Here is a 20,140-nt window from a genome sequence, read left to right as displayed (position 1 = left end):
CAGTCAGTAGGGTCCCTCCCCCTGGTGGGACAAATGTCACAAAAGGGGAAGGACACCTGCCCTGCCGGCCCTGGTGAGGAAGCTGGTGCCAGGGAAGAATCATCGTCCCTGGAAGTTGGTCTTTTCTGTAAAATGCTACAGACACCCGGAGGACACTGCCCGCGGCTGCCTCAAGATTTTGTCTAGAGGTAGAAGAAAATCAACAACTTGTCTTCGAGTGAAGGATTTAGCAGCCACTGCGAGACAGAGGTTTGAGAGCCTTTGTTGCAGCTGATTTAAAGTGCAGGTTAGCCTTACAAAGCCACACTTGTAGCGTTTTATGCAGAACGAAATGATTTCTCTTTCTTTTGAAAAATGCCTGTCCCAGTTGACTGTCAAAGGCGTGCATCTCTGCTGTGGCAAGACACGGCCAGAGGGCCATCTCATATGAGAAGCGTGTGGGGTCCAGTGTCATTGAGGGGGTGGCACCTCTTTCTGGAAGAACCTACCCCTGCTTGGGGCTCTCCTCCCATCCCTCTCGCCGGCTTGGAAGGAAACTCAAAGAACAGTTTCTGCTGGTGCTTCTCACCCCTGCCTTCAAGCAGCTGTGCTCCTCACTGACTGGAAGGCCCAGGGAAGCTGGTCGTAGCCCATTTTCCTGGCTTCTTTCGCATCACTCTAGACTGTTCCGGGCACCGTTTGGAGCAGTTCGCTAGTGTACGTGGAGTCACAGGAGTTTCAGAATCGAGTCTGCTCACTAAAGACGCTGTCACATGGTTCGCATCTCTGTGGTGTGAGCCAGCCGGACTGGAGCCCACTGGACCCGTGTGGCCCTTGGAAAGCAAGCCCCGTGGGCACTCGACCCATTTCCATGAGCCCAGACGCCAGTGTCATGTTACAGGGCTGGGACTTAACCCTGACAGACTCTGGGTCTCCCCATCTAATTCCTTCCCTCTCCCCAGTGATATCGAAAGGCAGGTTATTTTTCTAAATTTACCCCAGACTCTGAAGAGTTGTTCAAGGAGGCTAGTCTGCTTCCAGTGGAGACCACAGTAAGCTCGTGGCAGCTATGGCCAGGTAAGAAGTGACACTCAATCCCGTGGCCTCCAGAGGGATGAAGGCAGCTGCCTGCAGCTGATGTGAAGAGGGGCTGCTGGGGGGCTGCCTCCGCCCTGCGCAGGGGGGGCTTAGCGCTAAGGGGGTGCTGCTGTAACGGTTCCCTTTTGGGAAGCACTGACTGCCTGTGGTCTCTCCTGCCTGGGCCGAGTCCGGTGCCCATCTAAGCAAGCCAACAACTCGGCTTTGTGGTACTGGGAATGTGTGCCACCCGGACTGTTGTCACCACGAAAGTCAAAATGAAAGGACAGTCAGAACCAGACATGGACTGATTGCCACCATTCAGTGGCTACTGGATCTGTTTATTACTGAACTGCTCCAGCCGGCCATACAGCCATATGACAACGACTGTGCCATGAAAGTTCTCCATTTGGAGCACTTTGGCTCATTTTCAGTAGCAGAATTAAAAAAAAAATGTACACAACTCTGGCTGTCAGATGTTTGGATCGCTGTAGACATCGGTGGCTGAGCTGAAGGCTTAGAAATATAAAAGTACAGAAAATAGTTTTCCTACTTCTTCGTTTCGGGCGTTGACTCTGGCTGTCTATGGGGAACGGGGCCGCTGTAGTCGACTGGGTCAGCGCTCTCTTTGTCTAAAACAGCTGGATCATTGAATCTCTTGATTTGCCAACACCAACCCATTTCACTGGAAGGGAAAAGGGCCGCTCAGCCCAGGGGGCTGGGGGCAGAGGGCGGGATGGTGGCCGGGACACAGGCACCCACCTGCCACTCCGACGTGATTCTCCACGAACCGGACGTAGTTCTGGGCCTGTGGGGGGAGGTCCTCCCACTTCCTGGCGCCCGTGGTGTCCGCCTTCCACCCAGGCAGTGTTTCATACTCGACCTCAACCTTCTGCAGTATCTCCTGGTTCGCTGGGGAGACAGAGGGTGGGGGGTGACCTGTGTCCCGAAGATGCTGGTGCTCGGATCACCCATTCGGGGGCCTGCTTGCTGCAACTCAGCCGGGGGCAGGGCACGCGGCCCTGTTTGGTTTTGTCAGCGGTGGGGCGGGGGGGAGTGGTTCTTGGACATTGGCTGTACCCCTTCTAGACCAGGGGACACGTCCTCCCTGGACATGGAATTCCTAAGGGCTCTGTTAGCACGTTCACAGGTGACTCAGCCAAGGAATTCCGTGGACCCTGTTTGGAAATTCTTTCTTTCTTTCTTTTTTTAAGATTTTATTTATCCATATATATACAGAGAGAGGGAGAGAGCGAGTGTGCAAGGGGAGGGGCAGAGGAGAGAGAGAATCCCCAGCAGACTCTGCCCTGAGCACAGAGCCCAACGCAGGGCTCAATCTTGTAACGATCCCGAGATCATGACCCGAGCCCAAATTAAGAGTTGGATGCTTAACCGACTGAGTTCCCGAGGCGCCCCCTCTACGAACCTGGAAATTCTAAGCCCTGAAGTATGAAGGGATCTTGAAGGATCTCTGTGTCCTATTCTCAGGGCAAGTCCAGCCAGGACTCCGTGACTCCTGGCACGTGGCTCACAGTAGATGCCAACCATCCCTTATTGATGGAAGGTGCCAGAACAAGCTGTCTACCGAGGGGTCCTCATTGCATGCTCCCCTGGGCCCTGGACCCCTGGGGTCACGCCATACCCCCGCTGTGCCCTCTCAAAGGTCAGGGGTCAGTAGGGCGAGGGGACACAGGCCAAGAGGACTGGGGGGTCTACACATGGGCTCAGAGGAGAATGAGGCCAGCTCCCCCATGGCTGCAGGGAGGAAGCCGCTGGGGGGAGTGCGGTCAGAATGGGAACTGTGAGATCCAAGAAAATCTGTGTACTTTCTAAAAAAAAGGGTCGCATGGGAGCAGAAACCCCTTAGGTCTTAAATACCTGAAAACCATGTTTTCTTTTCTTTTTTTTTTTTTTTAAGATTTTATTTATTTATGTGACAGAGAGACAGCCAGAGAGAGAGGGAACACAGCAGGGGGAGTGGGAGAGGAAGAAGCAGGCTCACAGCGGAGGAGCCCGATGTGGGACTCGATCCCGGTACGCCAGGATCACGCCCTGAGCCGAAGGCAGACGCTTTAACGACTGCGCTACCCAGGCGCCCCTGAAAACCATGTTTTCTTAAGTAAAACAGTCATCTTTACGTTTGCACGGAGCTTCCAGTGCGCCCAGGAGGTGGGCCTTGGCAGTGCCGAAGTGTCCCCCAGGGTCTGGGGTTAGCAGGGGTGGGCTCCCACCTGTTCCCACAGTCTGCAGACCCTTCCCTTCTCCCCTTCCCATGCAGCGGACGTTAAAGTCTCCGCATCCCCATACCTGGGAAATAGGGGATCCTCTTCCCGTTCAGCTTGTACGAGACGCCGACTTTCACCTCGTCCAGGGCATCCAGGATGTCCAGTTTCGTCAAGGCCAGCCTGTCCCCAGACCAGCAGATGGAGAGGCACTGGAGAAGCTGCCGGCATGCTGGGCCTCCACCCTCGCTTCTCCCCTGTTATTTACAGTCGCCGGGAAATGCAGACGCGGTGGCCCCAGAAACATGCAGCGGGCTCGGGAGCGTGGCTGCTGCCTGGCCCAGGTCTCCTTATCTTGGGTGCCCCCATGTGACCCCGTTCCCACAGCGCCAGCCCTACTGACCCTCTGACAGGGCCACGTGGAGGGTCTCAGCCCTCCTTCGTGGCCAGTGGCCCCAGGGACACCCAGGGACTGCGTTGATCCACAGTTCTTCCTGGCACAGGCACTGTTCCTTCCACGGTCCCTTTCCTTCCCCCCTCGTTGGGGGGGGGGTCTCTCTGTGCTTCCTGCGCCCGTGGTGGCCATGCCACCCTGTGCTCTGCTTTGCTGCGACCTCCGCACCTCAGCACTCAGAGCGCAGCTCTTCGGCACCTAGCCCCAGTGGGGATGGTGTGTCCCTCCTACCGCCCAGCCCCACACCCAGCAGACCTAATGGAGATCTGCACACTCAGGTCCGGCCAAGCCAGGCCAGGTCCTGTGAAGAAGGTGTCGTGCCCCTGAGGACTACAGTGGAGGCCCTTGGTGCTGGGCTTACTCTCCCTGTCTAGACGCACGACTTTAACCTCCTGCAGTTGCCTGGACGCCCTCTGGCCCTCTGCGGTCACCGTCCCCGCACGCGCTCAGAAGCAGATGGCAGGCCGGCTCTGACGGCACCCACCATTGTGGCCCTGCTGAGCAGAAGGGGAGACTCTGACCTGTACCCCGACACAGCGAACGTGCTGGAAAGGCTGCTTACGCGGTAAAGCCGTTGAGCATGTGAGCATATCTGAGGATCATCAGGTCCAACCAGCCACAGCGCCTCTTCCTGCCGGTGGTCACCCCCCACTCATGGCCACGGCTCTGTAGCAGGTCTCCAATTTCCTGCGTGACAGCAGAGCAGGTGCCCCGCGGCATGAAAGGGAGCCTGCGCCTGGCCGCTTCTGAGCTCCGCGTTCCTCTCTGCTGCCTCCCCCTCCCCTTGCCACGCTGGCCTCACACGCCCCTGCTCAGGACCAGAGCCCTGGGCCCTGGCTGCCAAGGGCACAAAGCTATGCGGAGAAAAGGCGGCAGCAGCATCCTGACGGGACCCCTGAGCCACACCGCCTGGTGCTGTGAGGGCCCGTGAGGCACTCCGCCTGCCTGTGGTGCTTCCCGGGAAAGTGGGGTCCACGGGAGCTTGTGTGCGGCGGGGCTGTTGGAGCGCACCGCCTCGCGTGCACCTGTGGATACCTGCCTCTGCCCTTGCCCTGTGTGTCTCCGCACAGCCCACCACTGGGCGCCCAGCACGGCCTCTGCGTCCGCCCGCCGGGTCCCGCTGGGGCAGGGGACTCACATTGATCTGCTCGGTGGGGAAGGCGCCAATGCCCACGCGTGTGGTGTAGGCTTTCACCACGCCGTAGACCTCGCCTATGTTCTGTGGGGGGATGCCCAGGCCCGTGCACACGCCACCCACGGTGCAGTTGGATGACGTCACAAAGGGGTAGGTCCCTGCAAGACAGAGCCGGTCAGGGGCTGCCTGCCACCCCTGCAGACCACCTCGGCCCGGGACTCCGGCTTGGCAGAGGGCAGTGGGTGGTTCGGCCTCCTGCACATCCCCTCGGTGGGGTCTCCAGAGCCGGTGGTCCCAGGGACCATCCCGGTAAGTGACCCACGTGGGCACCGTGCAACAGGCCACTGTGGCCCATGTAGGAGTCTGGGGGTGAACAGAGGGAGAAGGTTGCTCTTGGCTTGGATGGTGGGGCCTCCCCTGCCTGTACCATGTGGCCTCAGTGCTGGTGTGGCGGGGGTGGGGGGTTGGGACAGGACGGACAGAAGGCCCGCACGCATGGACACACTGGCTCTACCAAGCCTCGCTGGGAGCCCTGGCCGCACCTCTGGCCTCTCTCCCTTTCCGCCTAGGTCAGCTCTCTCACGTCCCCTCCCAGCTGAAGTAGGAAGATGAGGGGCGGCGTGATCCTTGTCATGGGCAGGGCGGCAGTGTGGCCGCGGAAGGCAGCCTTGCCACATCCGGTCAGTAGCCAGCCTGGTCCCCAGCAGGCAGGAACGTGGGGGTCATTGGGATCAGTCGGGCTGGGGACCTACCGAAGTCAATATCAAGGAGGGCTGCATTGGCACCTTCCACGAGGATTTTTTTGGGGGTGCCGTGGAGCGCCTCGTACATAAAGTAGACACCGTCTCGGACCATGGGTCGGATCCGCTCAGCAAAGCCCTGTGGGGGAGGAAGAGGAGGCTGCGGTGGGGCCAGGCCCCTCCTGACAGCCTGACACTTCCAGCACGTTCCTTTCCCAAAAGGTTCCTGTCCTGTACACCTGTCCTGGGACCTGGAACGACCCTCAGCCCCATCTTGTCTGTGAGGTTTGAACTAGCCTCCTCCTGCAGCCAAGGGCTGAATTGTGGGTGTCCCCGCCCGGGTTCAGCTGTTGAAGTCCTGACCCCCTTCATCTCAGAACGTGACTGTATTCGGAGACAGGCCTTCAAAGGGGATTAAATTGAGGTCCCTGTATGAGTCAGCAAGGCCATCTTTATCCGTTACCCCAAATAGGACAGGGACAGCCTCTTTCCCCAGCACGTCCTGGGAAATGTCCCCTGTGGGAAAGCTAGGGACCTGGAGGTCTGTGGTCCCCAGGACAGCCAGCCACGCCATAGTCGTGCCTGGGACAGTGGCTCCCTGAGTGCTCTGTGGGCGTCTGACAAGGCCCTCGTGCCTCGTGCTTTGGTGAGGCCTGCTTACCACGCCCCCGCTGCGCCCTCCTCCCCCTTGCACCCCCTGCAGCGCCCCCACCGCACCATGCCACACCTCCCACCCTGCTGCGCCCCTGTCGCACCCCCCACCCCCGCGCACCCGCGCCCCTGCTCGACCTTGAGCCTTTTGAGTTGCCCTTCGACGTCCACTTCCAGGCTGGGGAACATGGACTGGTGCTGGCGGGCCAGGTTCTTGAATCTGCGGGGGCGACAGTGACCGCGAGCTCTTGCCCTGCCTGGGTGTCGGCGCCCTCGGCACCAGACACAGCCCCCCCCCCCCAGGCTGTGGGTGGCTCAGGTACCTGGCAGAAAACTCATCGAAGTCCGACAGGAGGTCGCAGACGCGGAGGCCCGTGCGCGCAGCTTTGGAAGAGTAGGCGGGTCCGATCCCCTTCCTGGTGGTGCCGATACTGGAAGACAGGGCGCTGTGAGCTGGGGGCCTGTGCGGAGCCCGGACGCTCAGGGTTCCAGGCCGGCACCCCGGCCCCTGTGTGCACCCCTATTACAAACAAGGGTCGAGCTGGGAGGGGCCCTCCTCAGCAGTCTGGGGGGCTGCGAGAGCCCACTGCCCCCCCCCCCCCCGCTGGCTGGCTGTCAGGGATCCGGGGGCTGGGGCCCCCCCGCAAGTGGGTTCTGGGCCAGCCGTAACCCTCCCGTCGTTCCACGCCTTGGCTCTGAGACATCCTGTCTGCTTCGGGCCCCAGTTTCCCTCTGGCCGGGCACTGAGGATGCTGCTATCCTCATCTGCTGGCTGCTGCTCCAGGGGGCTGGGCGCGCTGGCCGTGCCCACCCCGTACCCACTGCCTGCCACCGCCCCAGCCTCAGGCTCAGTAAATGGCCTGCTCAGCCGTGCCACCTGTCACACTTGTGTGTGAGTGTGCGTGCAGAGTCTGAGTGTGCACACATGTGTGGGTGCGTGGGTGTGTGCACACATGGGGCAAGTGAGCACATCCCTCGATGGGGCGGGACGGCCGTGGCTTCACCCTGTCCTGGCTTGGAGAACCAGTGCCTGGCACATTCTCATAAATATCTTTGGAGGACAAAGGAACGGCCGTGGATGCTAGTGGGGCAAGGGGTTGGGTGGCTCGTGCATGTGGTCAGGCTGGGCTGGGATGCCCGTGGTCGTGGTGGCTTCAAGGGGCCCCTGTTCCCCTTTCGGCACACCCGGAGCTCCCAGACTCAAAAGCCACCCAGACAAGAGAAGCCCCTGGAGATACTCACTTCTTCCCCTCCTGGGCCTGCCGTTGCACTTCCTGCAGCCCGTCGACCGCCTGGTGAAAGTCAAACACTGCGCGGCCAGGTGAGTGTCCCCAAGCGAGAGACAGACACGGGGTTATGGGGCTGTCCTGCCCACGCCCGGGCTGCCCGGGACAGGTGGTCCAATTTAAAAGGGGACATACTAGAATCTGCCTCTGCCCAGCACAGACTCACACGTGACCGTGAGTCCCTTTGGGCCTCAGTTTTCCCATCTGCCAATGGGGACCGTGATTCTGACCCACTGCCCACTTTGAAGTTCTTGGAGAAGACCTCATGGAGCTATGTGGGCTCAGCATGCCGGGGAGGAGGGCCACTGGGGGATGGCTGTTCCCATGGCAGGTAGGTGGTGCCAGCCCTGCGCCCAGCCCGGGTATGCTTACCAAGGTGGGCGCGGTCGGAGATGACGAGCCTCTTCTCCCAGTCCTTCAGACCTGCGGTCACGCGGTAGGCAGTCAGCCGTCGTGGGCAAGGCGGCCAAGGCTGGGCAGCTGGCCCAGCTCCCACCCAGGGCAAGAGTCCACAAAGGTCACGTGGGGTGTGTCCTCCCCTCATGGCCTCTCTCCCTGCTAAAGGCCCAGAATCTCACCCCCAGGGGCCGCCCCCACCTCTCCCTGAGGGGCCTCTGTCCTGGCTCTTCCTGGTGCTCATGCCTGGGGTCAGGTTCTGGTTGGCTGTTCTCGCTCCTGTTCTCAACTCGAGCCCTGAGGCTGAGGCCTGTTTCCTCCTCGGACCCCATCAAGGTCTCAGGGATGCCACCTCTAGACAACCTTCACAGGGGGCAGCTTGCCCAGACACCCTGGCTGGTGGCCTCGGTCGCTGCCTGCCTCCTGCCTCCAGGAACCTCAGGAACCACATTCTTCCTGTAGGTGTGGTCGGCCCAGCGGTCCCCAATCCTGGCCGGACATCTAGGTGTCCTGGCGGGCTTCATCAAATGCTAGGTCCCAGGGCCCCTTCCAGACTTCCTGAGTGTGACCCTCCAGGTGCCGCCCGTCCCCAGTGTCATGAAAGCTCCTCATAAACACTGAGGCCCACAGCCAGACTTTGGGGCCTTGGGCTGCCCCTCTCTCTGCATCCTGAGGGCAGACCTGGCTTTCTGCACAGGCCGAGCCAGCAGGAGGCAGGTGGGGGCCTGCCGAGCTGGGGAAACTGACCGCCCCCCATACCCCCAGGAACCCACACGGGAGGCGCTGGTCACCATGCTGCTAGGACTTTCCTGGGCCAGGGTGCGCGTGCGGACCTACCTTTCTTCTCATTCTTTTCTGCTTCTTCAAACAAGCCGGGTAAGTGGACAACCACCCCGTTGCCTGTAACACACCACAGGGGACTGGGTCGCATAGCGGACACGGCGACTTACGTCGAAGGGAATTCTGACACCTGCTGCCAGATGGGTGGGCCTTGAGGACACTATGCTGAGTGACACAGGCAGGTCACCAAGGGACACACACCCGTGTGAGTCCACTCATAGGAGGTGCCTGGAGGAGCCAGATGCACAGGGACAGCAGGGGCGGCGCCAGGGCTGGGGAGGGGGACCGGGTTAGTGCTGAATGGGGACAGAGTGTCAGGTTGGGGAGATGGAAAGTTCTGGAGACGGACAGTGGCGGTGGGCGTATGACAGTGTGAACGTGCTGCGTGCCCCTGAGCTCCATGCCTAGAAACGGCTGAGATGGTGAATTGATGCTGTGTGTATTCATGACAGTAGAAGAAATGTCCGAACCAAACGAAAGCACCAGGAGGCGTTTGCAGAGCCGAGAGCAGAGGAGTGCTTGAGGAGACTGGCAGAGGGGACTTCTTGGGATGAGGACGAGGCTCTCAAGCTGAACTGTGTTGGATTTCGTGGCCCGTAAATTATATCCCACTAAAGCTGGTGTAGTTTATTTGGCATGAAAATGGCATGAAAATGGGAAAGCAGGAGAAACGTAGCCCCCAACCCGAGCAGGGCCTCTGGGGAGCCGTGCCTTCCCTTTCCATGTAAAACTGAACTGTGATCCACAGCGGCAGAGGCTGAGGCCCAGAGAAGGAAGGTGACTTGCCCCAGGTCACACAGCATGTCGTGTGGGGTCCAGGCTGAAGCAAAATGCTAGACCGAAGGTGGCGGGGCTGGGCCACCTGCTGTCTTCTCAGGAGGAGCCCCCCGGCCCCGGTCCCCACCAGGGCTGCCGGTGGCACAGGCTCGGCCAAGGGAGACAGGACATGGGTCCAGATGGGAGTGGCTCAGACTGTGCAAGCCACGCCGAGTACAAAAGGTCACCTAAATGCCAGCGCGTCCTGAAATGACCACATGGCAGGGTCCCGGGAATGTCGCAAGCCGTGGGGCAGCTGTGTGAGTTCTGGCACGTTCGCCCCTGGCTGAGCACGCTGCCGGCTGGGTTGACCCAGCTGACCCCCTCGGTGCTCCCGGGGACCACCCAGCCCGGGCTCTGGCTGCTGGCCCTGACTCACCCCAGCTCCTCAGACACCGGCCGGAGACCTCTCACCGAGCAGGGTCTCCTTGGCCTCGTTTCCCGCCAAGTGGGGCCCAGGGCCCAGCGGACGAGGCTGGGCCTGGAGAAGGCTGCAGCAGAGCCCCAGCCCGGGCCCCCACCCAGGGTGAACTGGGGGTGGTCGCCACGCCGTCCTCGCCCACTGAGCGGCCTGAGTCCGTCCTCCTGCGCAGCCTGACCGCACACAGCCCCTCAGCCGACACGACCCTCCCTTTGCCCGGCCCTATGCGCTCACTGGGCCCACACCCGCAGCTGCAGCCATGCTTCCCAGCCGGAGGGGGGGCAGGTAAGTCAGAGGGTAGTCGTGCTAAATCGAGGTGGGAGCCGGAGGAATAGTCCTGGCCGCTGCAGGAGGGCGTCAGGCTGCCTGGCCGGGCAGCTCTGCTAACTGCTCTGGGCAGGGGAGGCTCAGGCTAAGAGCCGAGGGCAGGACAGGCGGTCAGGCCTGGAGGCCAGGAGGGAGGGAGGGACGGGGAGACAGAGGAGAGACAGAGACAGAGCAAGAGACCCCATAGTCCTGGAGGCCGGAGGTACCTGGAAGGGCAGGGAAGGCCCCAGCCCCAGGGCAGGGGTGCTGTGGGGAGGGGGAGGCAGGCGAGCCCGCAGGCTGGGCCTCCATCCATGCAGCAGGAGTCTGGCCCCTGCTCGAGCACACACACACACATACACTTGCCTGCACACCTGCACGTGCCCATCCACACAGCACGCTTGCTCACATACCACACCCACACACGTTCACTCCCACACAGGCAAACAGGCTCGCACGCGCGGCTCCGCGGAGGCTTCCGCCCTCTCTCCCTCTGGCCCAGGCTGGGCGGCTCCCAGGACAGGCTCCCAGGACAGGCCCGTGGGCCAGCCCAGCTCTCCTGCCACGGCCAGCCCCACATGCGGGGGGGCCCTGGGCTGGACGTCACCCCAGGCCCGTCCTGCTGACGCACGCCGGACCCCAGGCTGCTGGCACTCACCGATGAAGGACACGGCCTTGGTGTTGATGATGCCACTGGGCAACAGGTGGAAGTCATACTCCCTGCCGTCCACCACCACGGTGTGGCCAGCGTTGTTGCCCCCCTAGGAACAGAAGCCCCACTGAGTGTGAGCAGCCTCAGGCCTTGGACCTACCCTGGGAGGGCCTGTCCAGCTCACTCTGGACCAGCTCCAAACACAAGTGGCTTAGGTCAGTGGTCGTGTCCTCCAGGGCGCACGGGATGCTGTCCCCGCTTGGACCCTGGGCCTCTGGTGCCGTGGTTGGCTCTGATGCGCGTCTGGGGTGTGCTGGGTTAGTGACCCACGCCATGGATGAGGTGCAGGGGCCTGACCAGGGGGCTGGCTTGGAGGGGGCCTCGCCTGGGCTAGTCCCACCCTCCCCACCTGGCCCAGGACCATCTTGTGGGCACGTGCCGATGCCCCAAGGAGGCTGGCTTGGCACAGGCCCCACCTACGAGCCCCTCTGGAGCAGGGATGAGGGGCCAATCTTTTCAGGAAGCACAAACCCAGGCCCCCACAGCCCATGCTCCACAGTGGTGGTGGGGGGCTAGGCAGCACCGTCATCTGGGCCTGGGTGAGGGCCAGTGCCCCTAGCCCCCTTAGCAGGGACGACTCCCTTTGGGCCTATGCCTCCCATTAAGAATAAAAAGGAAAACACGGTTTGGAGTGCAGCCCTGTCCTGGGGGACACCTGGGTGACAGGGTCCTTTCTTTTTGGAACTCCTGCTGTTGGTGGGCTGGGGCTGGCAGAGGGGGGCTGTGGGGAGCCCAAGGAGATTCAGCCCCAGGAGGGATGCCCGGCCTGCTGTTCCCACCAGCAGAGGGCACGATGGGCCCCCAGTGTGCGTCCCTGGACCTTGGGGCTGCCCCTGGGTGGGGATGCGGGCTGGCTGGTGCCCCATGCCCTGGGCCCAGCCCAGCCCGACCTTCCTGCCCCAAGCTCCCGCAGAAACACTGGCTTATCCGTAGGGCCCCTCCACGGCCAAGGCCCACTCCCTGCCACACCCCACTGTCCTCCTACCTCGAAGAGGGGGGTGCTGGGCTGCTGGCTCTTAGCGGCCTTAGTCTTGCCTACCCCAGGCAGGGATGAATGAGGGCGGCCTCCTCCCCCTGCCTCCACACCCAGGAGCACCTGTTCCTTACAGTGCATCTGGATGAGATTTATGTCTCCTCCACCCAAAGAGCCCAGGCAGGAGGTGGCAGGGCGCCTGGAGACAGAGAGGGGCGGACCCCAGAGACCCGGGGCCAGGGGCTTTCCCTCCCGGACCTCACATCATGCATCGGTAAATTAAGTAGTGGGCCTGGAGCCCTAATGCATCTCCCCGACTTCCACAACATCCCTTCGCTCCGGGCTCAGCCCTGCAAGCTGTACCGGCTGCCCAGAAGGTTCCTGCTAGAAGCCGGGTCCACAGAGGGCCCCAGACACCTGAGCACTGAGTGTCTGGAGTGCCCGTGGAAAGGCTGGTGGATCCGCTCCCGGCACCCCTGACACGGCATGGAGGACGTCTCTGACAGACTCCTGGGGCTGCTGCAGTCCAGACGTGCACCCCGACGGCCCTGCCGCACTACCGGGCCCCCCATCCCCAGCTCCCCGTGGCCAGTGGGGGCCGAGCTGTCCTGGGACTCCCCAGTCGTTGTCTGTGGGAACTGCCCGCAGCCTCTGAGGGAATGATGGTGGAAACAGACGGGCTGTCCTGTGGGGAGCAGATGGGAAGGACAAAGGGGGAGGTGGGGGCCTGGGCGCCTAGGGGGCTGCCCCACGAGCAAGGGTGGACAGGCAGCACAGACCAGCCATGGGGGCTCAGGACGGAAACGGTAGTGGGAGGTGAGCTGGGTGGGCTGCCACGGAGAGACGTGGAAAGGGACCCCAGAAGGGCTGCTGGAGGGAAGGGAGATGAAGAGAGTAGACGCTCATCGGGTGGGGGGACACGGCCGGGTGGGCAGTGGGCTCAGCCTCAGAGGTAGACCGCCCCCTCTCTGCCCTCACCTTGGCACCTGTGTGCTGACTTCCCTCACCCAGGCACCCAACACACACCCGCATGCACGTTCATACCCAGAACCACAGCCACCACCGCAGGAGGTCTGGTCTCCATTGGCCAACGGGGGACCTGGGGTCCCAAGGGAAGGGAGTGTATGGCACTACTCAAGCTGGCCTGGAATGCAGGCCCGCTGCCTGTCTGCAGACGTTCTCCCCCCCACAGCGGCTTCCCGCCTGCCTCAGCTGGGCCGGACACCCCGCCTCCCTCCCCCTGCTCTCCCAGTGCCCAGTGCCAACGTCAGCTGGCCCGAGGACACACACGCAGACCAGAAGCACTGTCGAGCACGCCCCCACCTCTGTTTGGGGTAAACACAGGCACCTAGGAACAGGCATGGGCCATCGTCAGCCAGTGGGCGTCAAATGACCCTGGCCAGGAGTGGGGCCCAGGGCTCAGACCACGGTCCACTCCCAGGGGTGTGAGCCAGCCCCAGCAGCTCCGCAGAGGTTCAGGGTGACTGTCCCAGAGAGACCCCAGTCCGTCCTCCCCTGGGTGGCATGCGGGCAGGAACATGCCACCTGCCCTCCTTGGGCTTTAGCCCCATTGCCAGCTGTCGTCTGTGGGCCCAAGGAGGGCTGGGCCAGGGGGCCGTCGGGCTGGGGGCTGCAGCTTTGCCAGCTCTAGCCGGGCTTGGAAAACCGCTTGGAGGGAGAAGCTTGTCCAGGGTCCCAGCGAGACACGGGTGTGAACGTCTGGCCCCGCCTGGCCGCCTGTGCCTCTTGGGCGTCTCTTAGCCTCCCTGTCCTAGGATGGCAGAAGCTGGAGGTCCCATGCTCTGTGCCCTGGGAAAGTGAGTGAGGACCGTCCTGGACCTCAGGGCAGCCTGGGGGGATTCCCAGACCCGTTTCACTGTCTGCTCCACAGCTCCCTGGAGCCGGCCTCCCCCTACCTTTGTGCCCCTGGGGGACAGGCCAAGTCAGGCGGGAGCTGGGCACAGAGGCAGGGCTTGGTGTGGCCACTGGGGGGCTCTGCCTGCCTCCAGGTCCTCCCTCTGTGCTGGAGCCTTGGGTCAGGCTCAGCTCCGTACCCTCCACTGACACTGAAGCCATGCCTACCACCCCTGCCCGAACCTCATGGACGCCCCAGCCAGCTGGCTCCCTGGAGGCAGGGGTCTAAGAAAGTGGGCTCTCTCACTCCTGGACGTAGGAACAGGACCAGGGCCAAAGCTGGCCCCCTCGGGAACCTGGCCAGCTCTGACTCCTCCTGTCCCTGCAGGGGTCCAGCGGGCCCGCTCTCCTTGGGACCAGGGAAGGTGAGGCCCAGGCCCAGCGGGGAGCCCTCCCCAGGGAGCTGCCCAGGCTTAGATACACACGTGGCCTGTTGCCTATTGCTGGAGTGTGAGCAGTGGCCGGGGGCCACATAGTGCAGAACCCCTCCCCAGTCCCCACCCAGCATCTAGAGAACGCAGCCTCAGCTAGCCTACTTGGGGCCTCGAGGCTTGTGTGGCTCGGAGAGCCGGCTCTGATGTCCCCACTGGGCCCCAAAACCTGGGGGACAGACAGCCTGTGAGAACCATCCTCCTGGTCCCACTTCTGTGCCGCCCTCAGGCCCCTCCCCTCCAGGAGGCCTCTGTGGAGCCCCTGGACTCTCCTGGGGGCCGTTGCCAGGCTGAGGGACCTGCTTCTGCAGCAGCCCTAGGCAGGCAGCTGGGCCCTGTGAAGGGCAGGCCCCCGGTCCCCAAGTCTGGTCTGGGACCCGCAGGCGCAGGCCTAGGGACTATGAGGGGCGGGCTCGGCCGGCGCAGAAGGTCCATTCGCTGGTCAGGGGCCTCCCCCTCCTCGGAGGCAATGGGGTGGGGCCGGGTAGGCTGCGAGTGTGCATTGGGGGCAGCGAGCAGGGTCCCCCAGGGCTGTGGCAGCGCCTCCTCCAGGGGCCTCTCCGTGTGCCCCCCTGCCGTGGATCACAGTCTGCGTTCTGCATGCCTCGTCTCCCACGAGTGCACCCTCGCTCACCAGCATCTGTCCCGTTCCTGCCCTCCTTGCACCAGCCCCCGTCCCGAGCACCCTGATGTCCTTGGTGTGGATGGCCTTCCCCTGACCTCTGACCTACCAGGCCCCCCCCATTCCCTCTGAACCCCCCAACGACATGGGTCCCCACGCTGTTCTGGACGGCTCCTTTGGCCACAGTGTTCCCTCGGCCCTGGTTCCCAGGGAGGAACCAGCCTGGCTGTCTGTCCTGTGACGGAGTACCCCCATCAGCTTTGAGGGGCCCCAGGACTCTGAGCTCCAGACCCCCCTCCCCAACATTCCTGATCTTGTTTCTCTGACAGCCCCACCCCCATCCCTGCAGCCACAGCCTGCTGACCTCCCCAGTCCGGCTCTCTCGGGGAGGGGCCGGCTCGTCTGCCCTCGTCCATCCCCAGCCCTGGTCTGAGTGCCAGACACGGGGACAAAAGGAGCAGGGAGGCGAGCAGGGGCGGGGGGCAGCTTCTCAGAGGCGGTGGAGCCGCTCCTGGCCAGCCCTGGGTGCGGTGGGGGTCCGGCTGAGTCTGGGTCCTGGGCGGCAGGAGCAGCCTGCTTTACGAGGGTCCTGTGCGAAATACAGCCAGGGGCCTGCCCTCAGGGTGGAGACACCGGTGACTCCCCCCCCCCCCCCGCCTGTCGGGGTGAGACCTGAAGTCCACCCACCTATGCGGCACTTGACCTCGGCTGCTGTTTGCTGCAGTCACTCATTCGCCCCAATGCCAAGTCGCCCTCTGCTCAGGGTGGCACTGGGGCGAGAGGGAGAGCTCAGGGGCTCCAGGTGGGGACGCAGGTGTCAGCCGCCCAGGGCAGATGCTCCCACGGCCAGTAAGCGCTGTGTACGCTGCAGACACCCTCCCTCTGGAGCCACGGCCATCAGAGGGTGCAAACCCGCAGGGAGGCCTGTTTCGGGAAGCAGCACCAGGCACTCCTTGCCCCATGGAGGGTCCTGACCAGCCTGGGGTTCAAGGTGAAGCGTCTGATACCCACCCCAGCCTCAGGATGCGGCCCCTCAAAGAGCGAGACCACCATGCACAGCACCATAGCTCTCCACCACCAGCTCGAGGCCCTGGCACTTCCCGAGGTATGACCTGGCTGGACATGGCCCCAGCTGGATACGGCACCTCCCTCCCCCCAGCCCCGAGAAGTGAACATGGCCATGCATGGAGCCCCAGTACCGTTTTCACTGCAGTTGCAAAGGAGGGAATTTTAAATCCCAACCTTGGCGTCCTGGACAGGGGGCCCCAGAGCCTTCTGGCCAGAGTGACTTTGGAAACAGAGGAAGGGTTGGGTGTGAGCAGCTGGCTCCGTGGGCCTGGGCCGACTCCAGGCTGGGGAGAGGGTCGAGCATGGGGAAGGACGCTGGCAGGTGCAAAAGAGCAGAGCCCCGTGGCCATGTAAGGACTCCTAAGACAGGTGGGCAGAGCTCAAGACCCAAAAGCCCGTGCAAAGTCAGCGCAGAGAACAGCGACGCTGGCGCCTCTGGAGTCCAGCAGCCGTCTAAGGGGTGCTGTGACATGGCCCAGAAAGAGACTGCACCGCTATGAGCAAAGGGAGGCCTTCCCGGCCTTGCCCCGATCCCAGGTGCCCCAGAGCATCCCCCAAAGAGCCAGAACACTGGGGGTAGACAAAGGGCTGCTGGAGGTGCCATGGGAATGGCATGGGAGGTGGGACCTGCGGGATCTGTTCAGTGAGAAGGGGAGGCTGCCCCCCAAATGGCACAGAAACCAGCAGGAGGGACCCAAGCCCGAGACCCTGGACGGTGGGGAAGGCAGTGGGGGAGTCCTGGGGTGCTGACCACAGGCCCCACATGATTGATGGGAAAGAAACCAGGATAGCTGTGGGGGTGCAAGTGGGCCGGGCCCCAGACCGCTGAGGGCCACAAAGGGCTTCAGAGGGATGCTGAGTTGGAGAAGGGAGGAGACAGGCCTGCTGACCGTGGAGGGTCCGCAGAGGCAGAGCAGAGCCAGGCAGCTGTGGGGGAGGCAGCTGCCACTCAGGACGGCCCTGGGCCCAAGTGACAGGCCAGGTGACCCTTCTGGTCACTGGGGCTGGCTGGCTTCAGCCCTTCCAGGCAGACACCCAGATGGGACTCCCGCCCACTGTACGTGCCCCACTGTCTGCTTCCCGGGGCCCCTTGCTCCCATGCGCAGCCTAGCTCCTGGGGTCAGGGCTGGGTTTGGCTCCGTGCACCTGCAGCCGTGACTTTGAGCTTCACACATACACACTGTAGGTAAGAGGCAGCCTTCCCTAGGGCTGGGGCGGGGCTCTCACTGTGCATTCCCTGACACCCCCGTGCTGTCTCGATGGGTGCATGGCACACATGAGGGCCCACACGTGCTACTGCTTCTCATTCCTCAACTTTTCTGGGCCTGTTTCCCTGCTTCACCAGACTATCGGGTGGCTGGATGGGGGGAGGCGCTTGGGCTCCCAGGACAGCCCACAGTTATCCCCACTGTGAGGTCAGCCAGGGCTCCTGCAGGTGGAGACGCATCTGATCTCAGTCTGAGAAGTGACATAGGGGCGAGGGTGCCCAGTGAGCCCCCAGGTCAGGTGACGGGGCTCCAGCCTGCTCTGTGCTTGGCTGGTCCTGTCCTGCTGACCCAGGTGGCAGAGCAGGGAAGGCCCCCTCCAGAACCATTTCCGTAGCCAGGAGGGCCTGCAAAGCCCCCCAGGCTCTTCAGAAGGGAGACGGGCCATAGACAGACTTGTGAGGCTCACCGGAGTGCGGGATACGTGGAGGGCGCTGGTACCATGTGCCCAGCTGCCGAGTGACAGGGGCCCCCAGCTCATGCAGCAGGGTGCCTGGAGACCGCCTCTGGCACCTGGAGGCTGTCTGGGGCCAGGAGTGGGCTTGCTCGCCTGGCTCGGGGCAGAGGGGGTGGGAGGTCCCTCAGGATCCCAGGAACACCTTCCAGGAATCCACTGTCTGCATTGGACAGGAGTGGCCCAGATGGCGCTGAGGTGTTCCCTGAGCCAAGCGTTGGGCCCATTTCCTTCCCTGGGGGTGTGCTCCTCCCTTGCCCTCCTGGCTAGGAGCTGGGACACGAGGCCACAGACCAGACAAGGAGCTCAGGGGGTGCCCCTTCCCCATTTGCGGCAGCATTCCTGGGCATGGCTCCAAACCCCAGCACGGCCAAAGCATGCACCCTTAAGCTGGCCCCTTTGTGCCCTGAGCTCTAAGTCAGCTCAAGCAGCAAGCATGGCTCTCAGCCCTGGCACAGGGGCGGTGGCCCCAGGGAGCAGCGCTGAGGGCAGCCCTCAGCTGGCAGTGGCCACCCTGGGCCCTTGGGGACAGAGCCTGTGTCTGGCCTCCCCGGTGGCACTGCCAGCCACTGGGTCACCCTGGCCAGCCATCTGTGGCCCCTTCCTCTCCCCTGAGTCTGGCTGGGGACCCTCCTTGCCCCTGGCCTGTCTTCCTTCAGGTCCTGGCCCACTGTCCTGCCCTTGCCTCTGCCTCCTCTTGGCTGGCACCCCAGGGCCACCCTGTGGCCAGCCCCGAGCCAGACCCAGACAGAGTGAGGGGGGAGGGTGTCTCAAACCAGCCCGGAGCTGCGGGCCCCACCCCACCCCCACACCGGGAGGGCCCAGCGTCACACCCAGGGCGCACCCCACCCCACACCCTGAAGATCCGGTGTCCCCAACTCAGCATAGGTATTTATAGCTCCTCCCTGGCCCCCTGCCTTGAGGGGTGGGGCTGGGTGGGGAAGGCGGTCCCAGGGGAGGGAGCGGGGGAGGGGAGTGTGTGCGTGCAGAGGGGTCGGGTGGCCTCAGGGGAGGGTGTCCAGGAAGGGGAGGTACCCAAGAGGCGTGTCCAGGTTGGGGAGCAGGAGGAGAGGGAGGACAGGGGCCCTGGGTCCCAGGGGAGGAGGGGATTTGCTAGGTGGGTGGGGAGGGCCCGCACCTGGCAGCGGCTGATGATGTCGGCGTCCGTGGCCAGCAGGTCCACCACCTTGCCTTTGCCCTCGTCCCCCCACTGCGCGCCCAGCACCACGGTCACCCGGGAGCCGGTTGCTGCCGCCTCCTGCTGCAGCCGACCCCGCTTGACGCCGCCCGAGCCGGGGGGCCGGTCGTTGGAGGCGCGGGTCCCCGACATGTTGGTCTGGCTCCTCTGCTGCGCTGGGCTACGGGAGAGCCCCACCGTCGCGCCATTAAAAGGAGCGGCCCGGGGCAGGGGGCGGGCCGGGGGCGGGCCTGGCGGGCGTGGTGGCGCCTCTTGGTGACCTCCAGGCCGCCGGGTCCCGCCCCCACCCGCCCAGCCACCACCAGGGTGCCAGCGGGGCCGCAGGCACCTGCTTCTGGAGGTAGGGGCCCAAGGACAGACGGTGTGCTCCGCCAGCCAGGTCTCTCCCGTGTGAACGCTAAGGGGGGCACCTGTGCTGCCCTGCTCCGAGGAGGACCTGGGTACCCACTCCACTGGTCCTCACCAGGCCTGGGTCCTCAGGGTTTTAGAAACTCTGGGGGCCGTCTTCAGGGTGGGGGAGGGGAGAGGGAAGGGGCTGGGGGCCCTTCCTGCGTCTTTGGGGGTTTGGGGCAGACACCTGCCCTGAGGTGAACCTCCATCCAGGACCGAGGCACGCGCTCTGGTGGCCACAGGGAGCGAGGACAGTGTGTCCCCTTCCCCAGCGCCCCCACCCGCGCCCCCACCTGTACTCTCAGGGGCTCAGTGTCCAGCATAGGACAAGCAGTGGCGGGACCAACATGCCTGCCTGTAGCAGCTGGCAGGCTCCACCGGGAGGCACAGCCTTTGATCTGCAGGACCCTAGAGTCCGGGGAGACAGGACCCCTGATGGCAGGCCACCTGGCCAGCAGAGCCAGGGATGCTCACCAGCCCTGCACAGCCAGGGTCTCCAAGAGGCCCCCCCAGCAGACCCCTTTCCTGGCCCACCTCTGCAGGCACTGGGTTTCCAGAGAGGATTTGCAACAGTCTGCTGGGCTCCTATCAGGCCCACTCGGAGCCTCCCATCCCGTGCGGACTCGGGTTTTGGACATGGCCAGCCCCACTGGGAGAAGGGGCAGGGATGGACCCCTGGGGACAGGAGTGCGCTATGGGCCTCTCCTTCCAGGGCCAGGAGCCCCTGCTCCCTCTCCGGAGTGGGGAGTGTCTCGATACAGAGGGATCTGGGGCCCAGCAAGTAGCCGGT

At 63.5% G+C, this 20,140-nt stretch overlaps 1 protein-coding gene across 1 annotated transcript; it reads right to left on the bottom strand.

The window, feature by feature from the left end:
• Positions 1–1,359: 1,359 nt before the first annotated feature.
• On the bottom strand, positions 1,360–19,159 carry ADSS1 (adenylosuccinate synthase 1). Its single transcript, XM_045776195.2, has 13 exons — positions 18,901–19,159; positions 10,982–11,084; positions 8,778–8,840; positions 7,917–7,967; positions 7,501–7,567; positions 6,582–6,689; positions 6,397–6,478; positions 5,620–5,746; positions 4,871–5,025; positions 4,295–4,419; positions 3,364–3,461; positions 1,819–1,968; positions 1,360–1,741 (listed from the first exon to the last, which is right to left on the bottom strand). The coding sequence occupies exons 1-13, from the start codon at positions 19,090–19,092 to the stop codon at positions 1,689–1,691; spliced, it is 1,374 nt and encodes a 457-aa protein (XP_045632151.1). The 5' UTR covers positions 19,093–19,159; the 3' UTR covers positions 1,360–1,688.
• Positions 19,160–20,140: the final 981 nt, after the last annotated feature.

This window comes from Ursus americanus, chromosome 26 (assembly GCF_024610735.1).
Source record: "Ursus americanus isolate L20-20 chromosome 26, mUrsAme1.1.p, whole genome shotgun sequence".
Taxonomy (NCBI): domain Eukaryota; kingdom Metazoa; phylum Chordata; class Mammalia; order Carnivora; family Ursidae; genus Ursus; species Ursus americanus.
This window is presented reverse-complemented; position numbering and strand designations above follow the sequence as displayed.

Coding starts and splice junctions, on each gene's coding strand:
- ADSS1 (XM_045776195.2), bottom strand. CDS start 19,092: ATGTCGGGGACCCGCGCCTCCAACGACCGGCCCCCCGGCTCGGGCGGC. Junction 6,479..6,581: donor TTCGATGAGTTTTCTGCCAG/GTACCTGAGCCA, acceptor TCGCCCCCGCAG/ATTCAAGAACCTGGCCCGCC. Junction 4,420..4,870: donor TCCCCACCGAGCAGATCAAT/GTGAGTCCCCTG, acceptor GCTGTCACGCAG/GAAATTGGAGACCTGCTACA.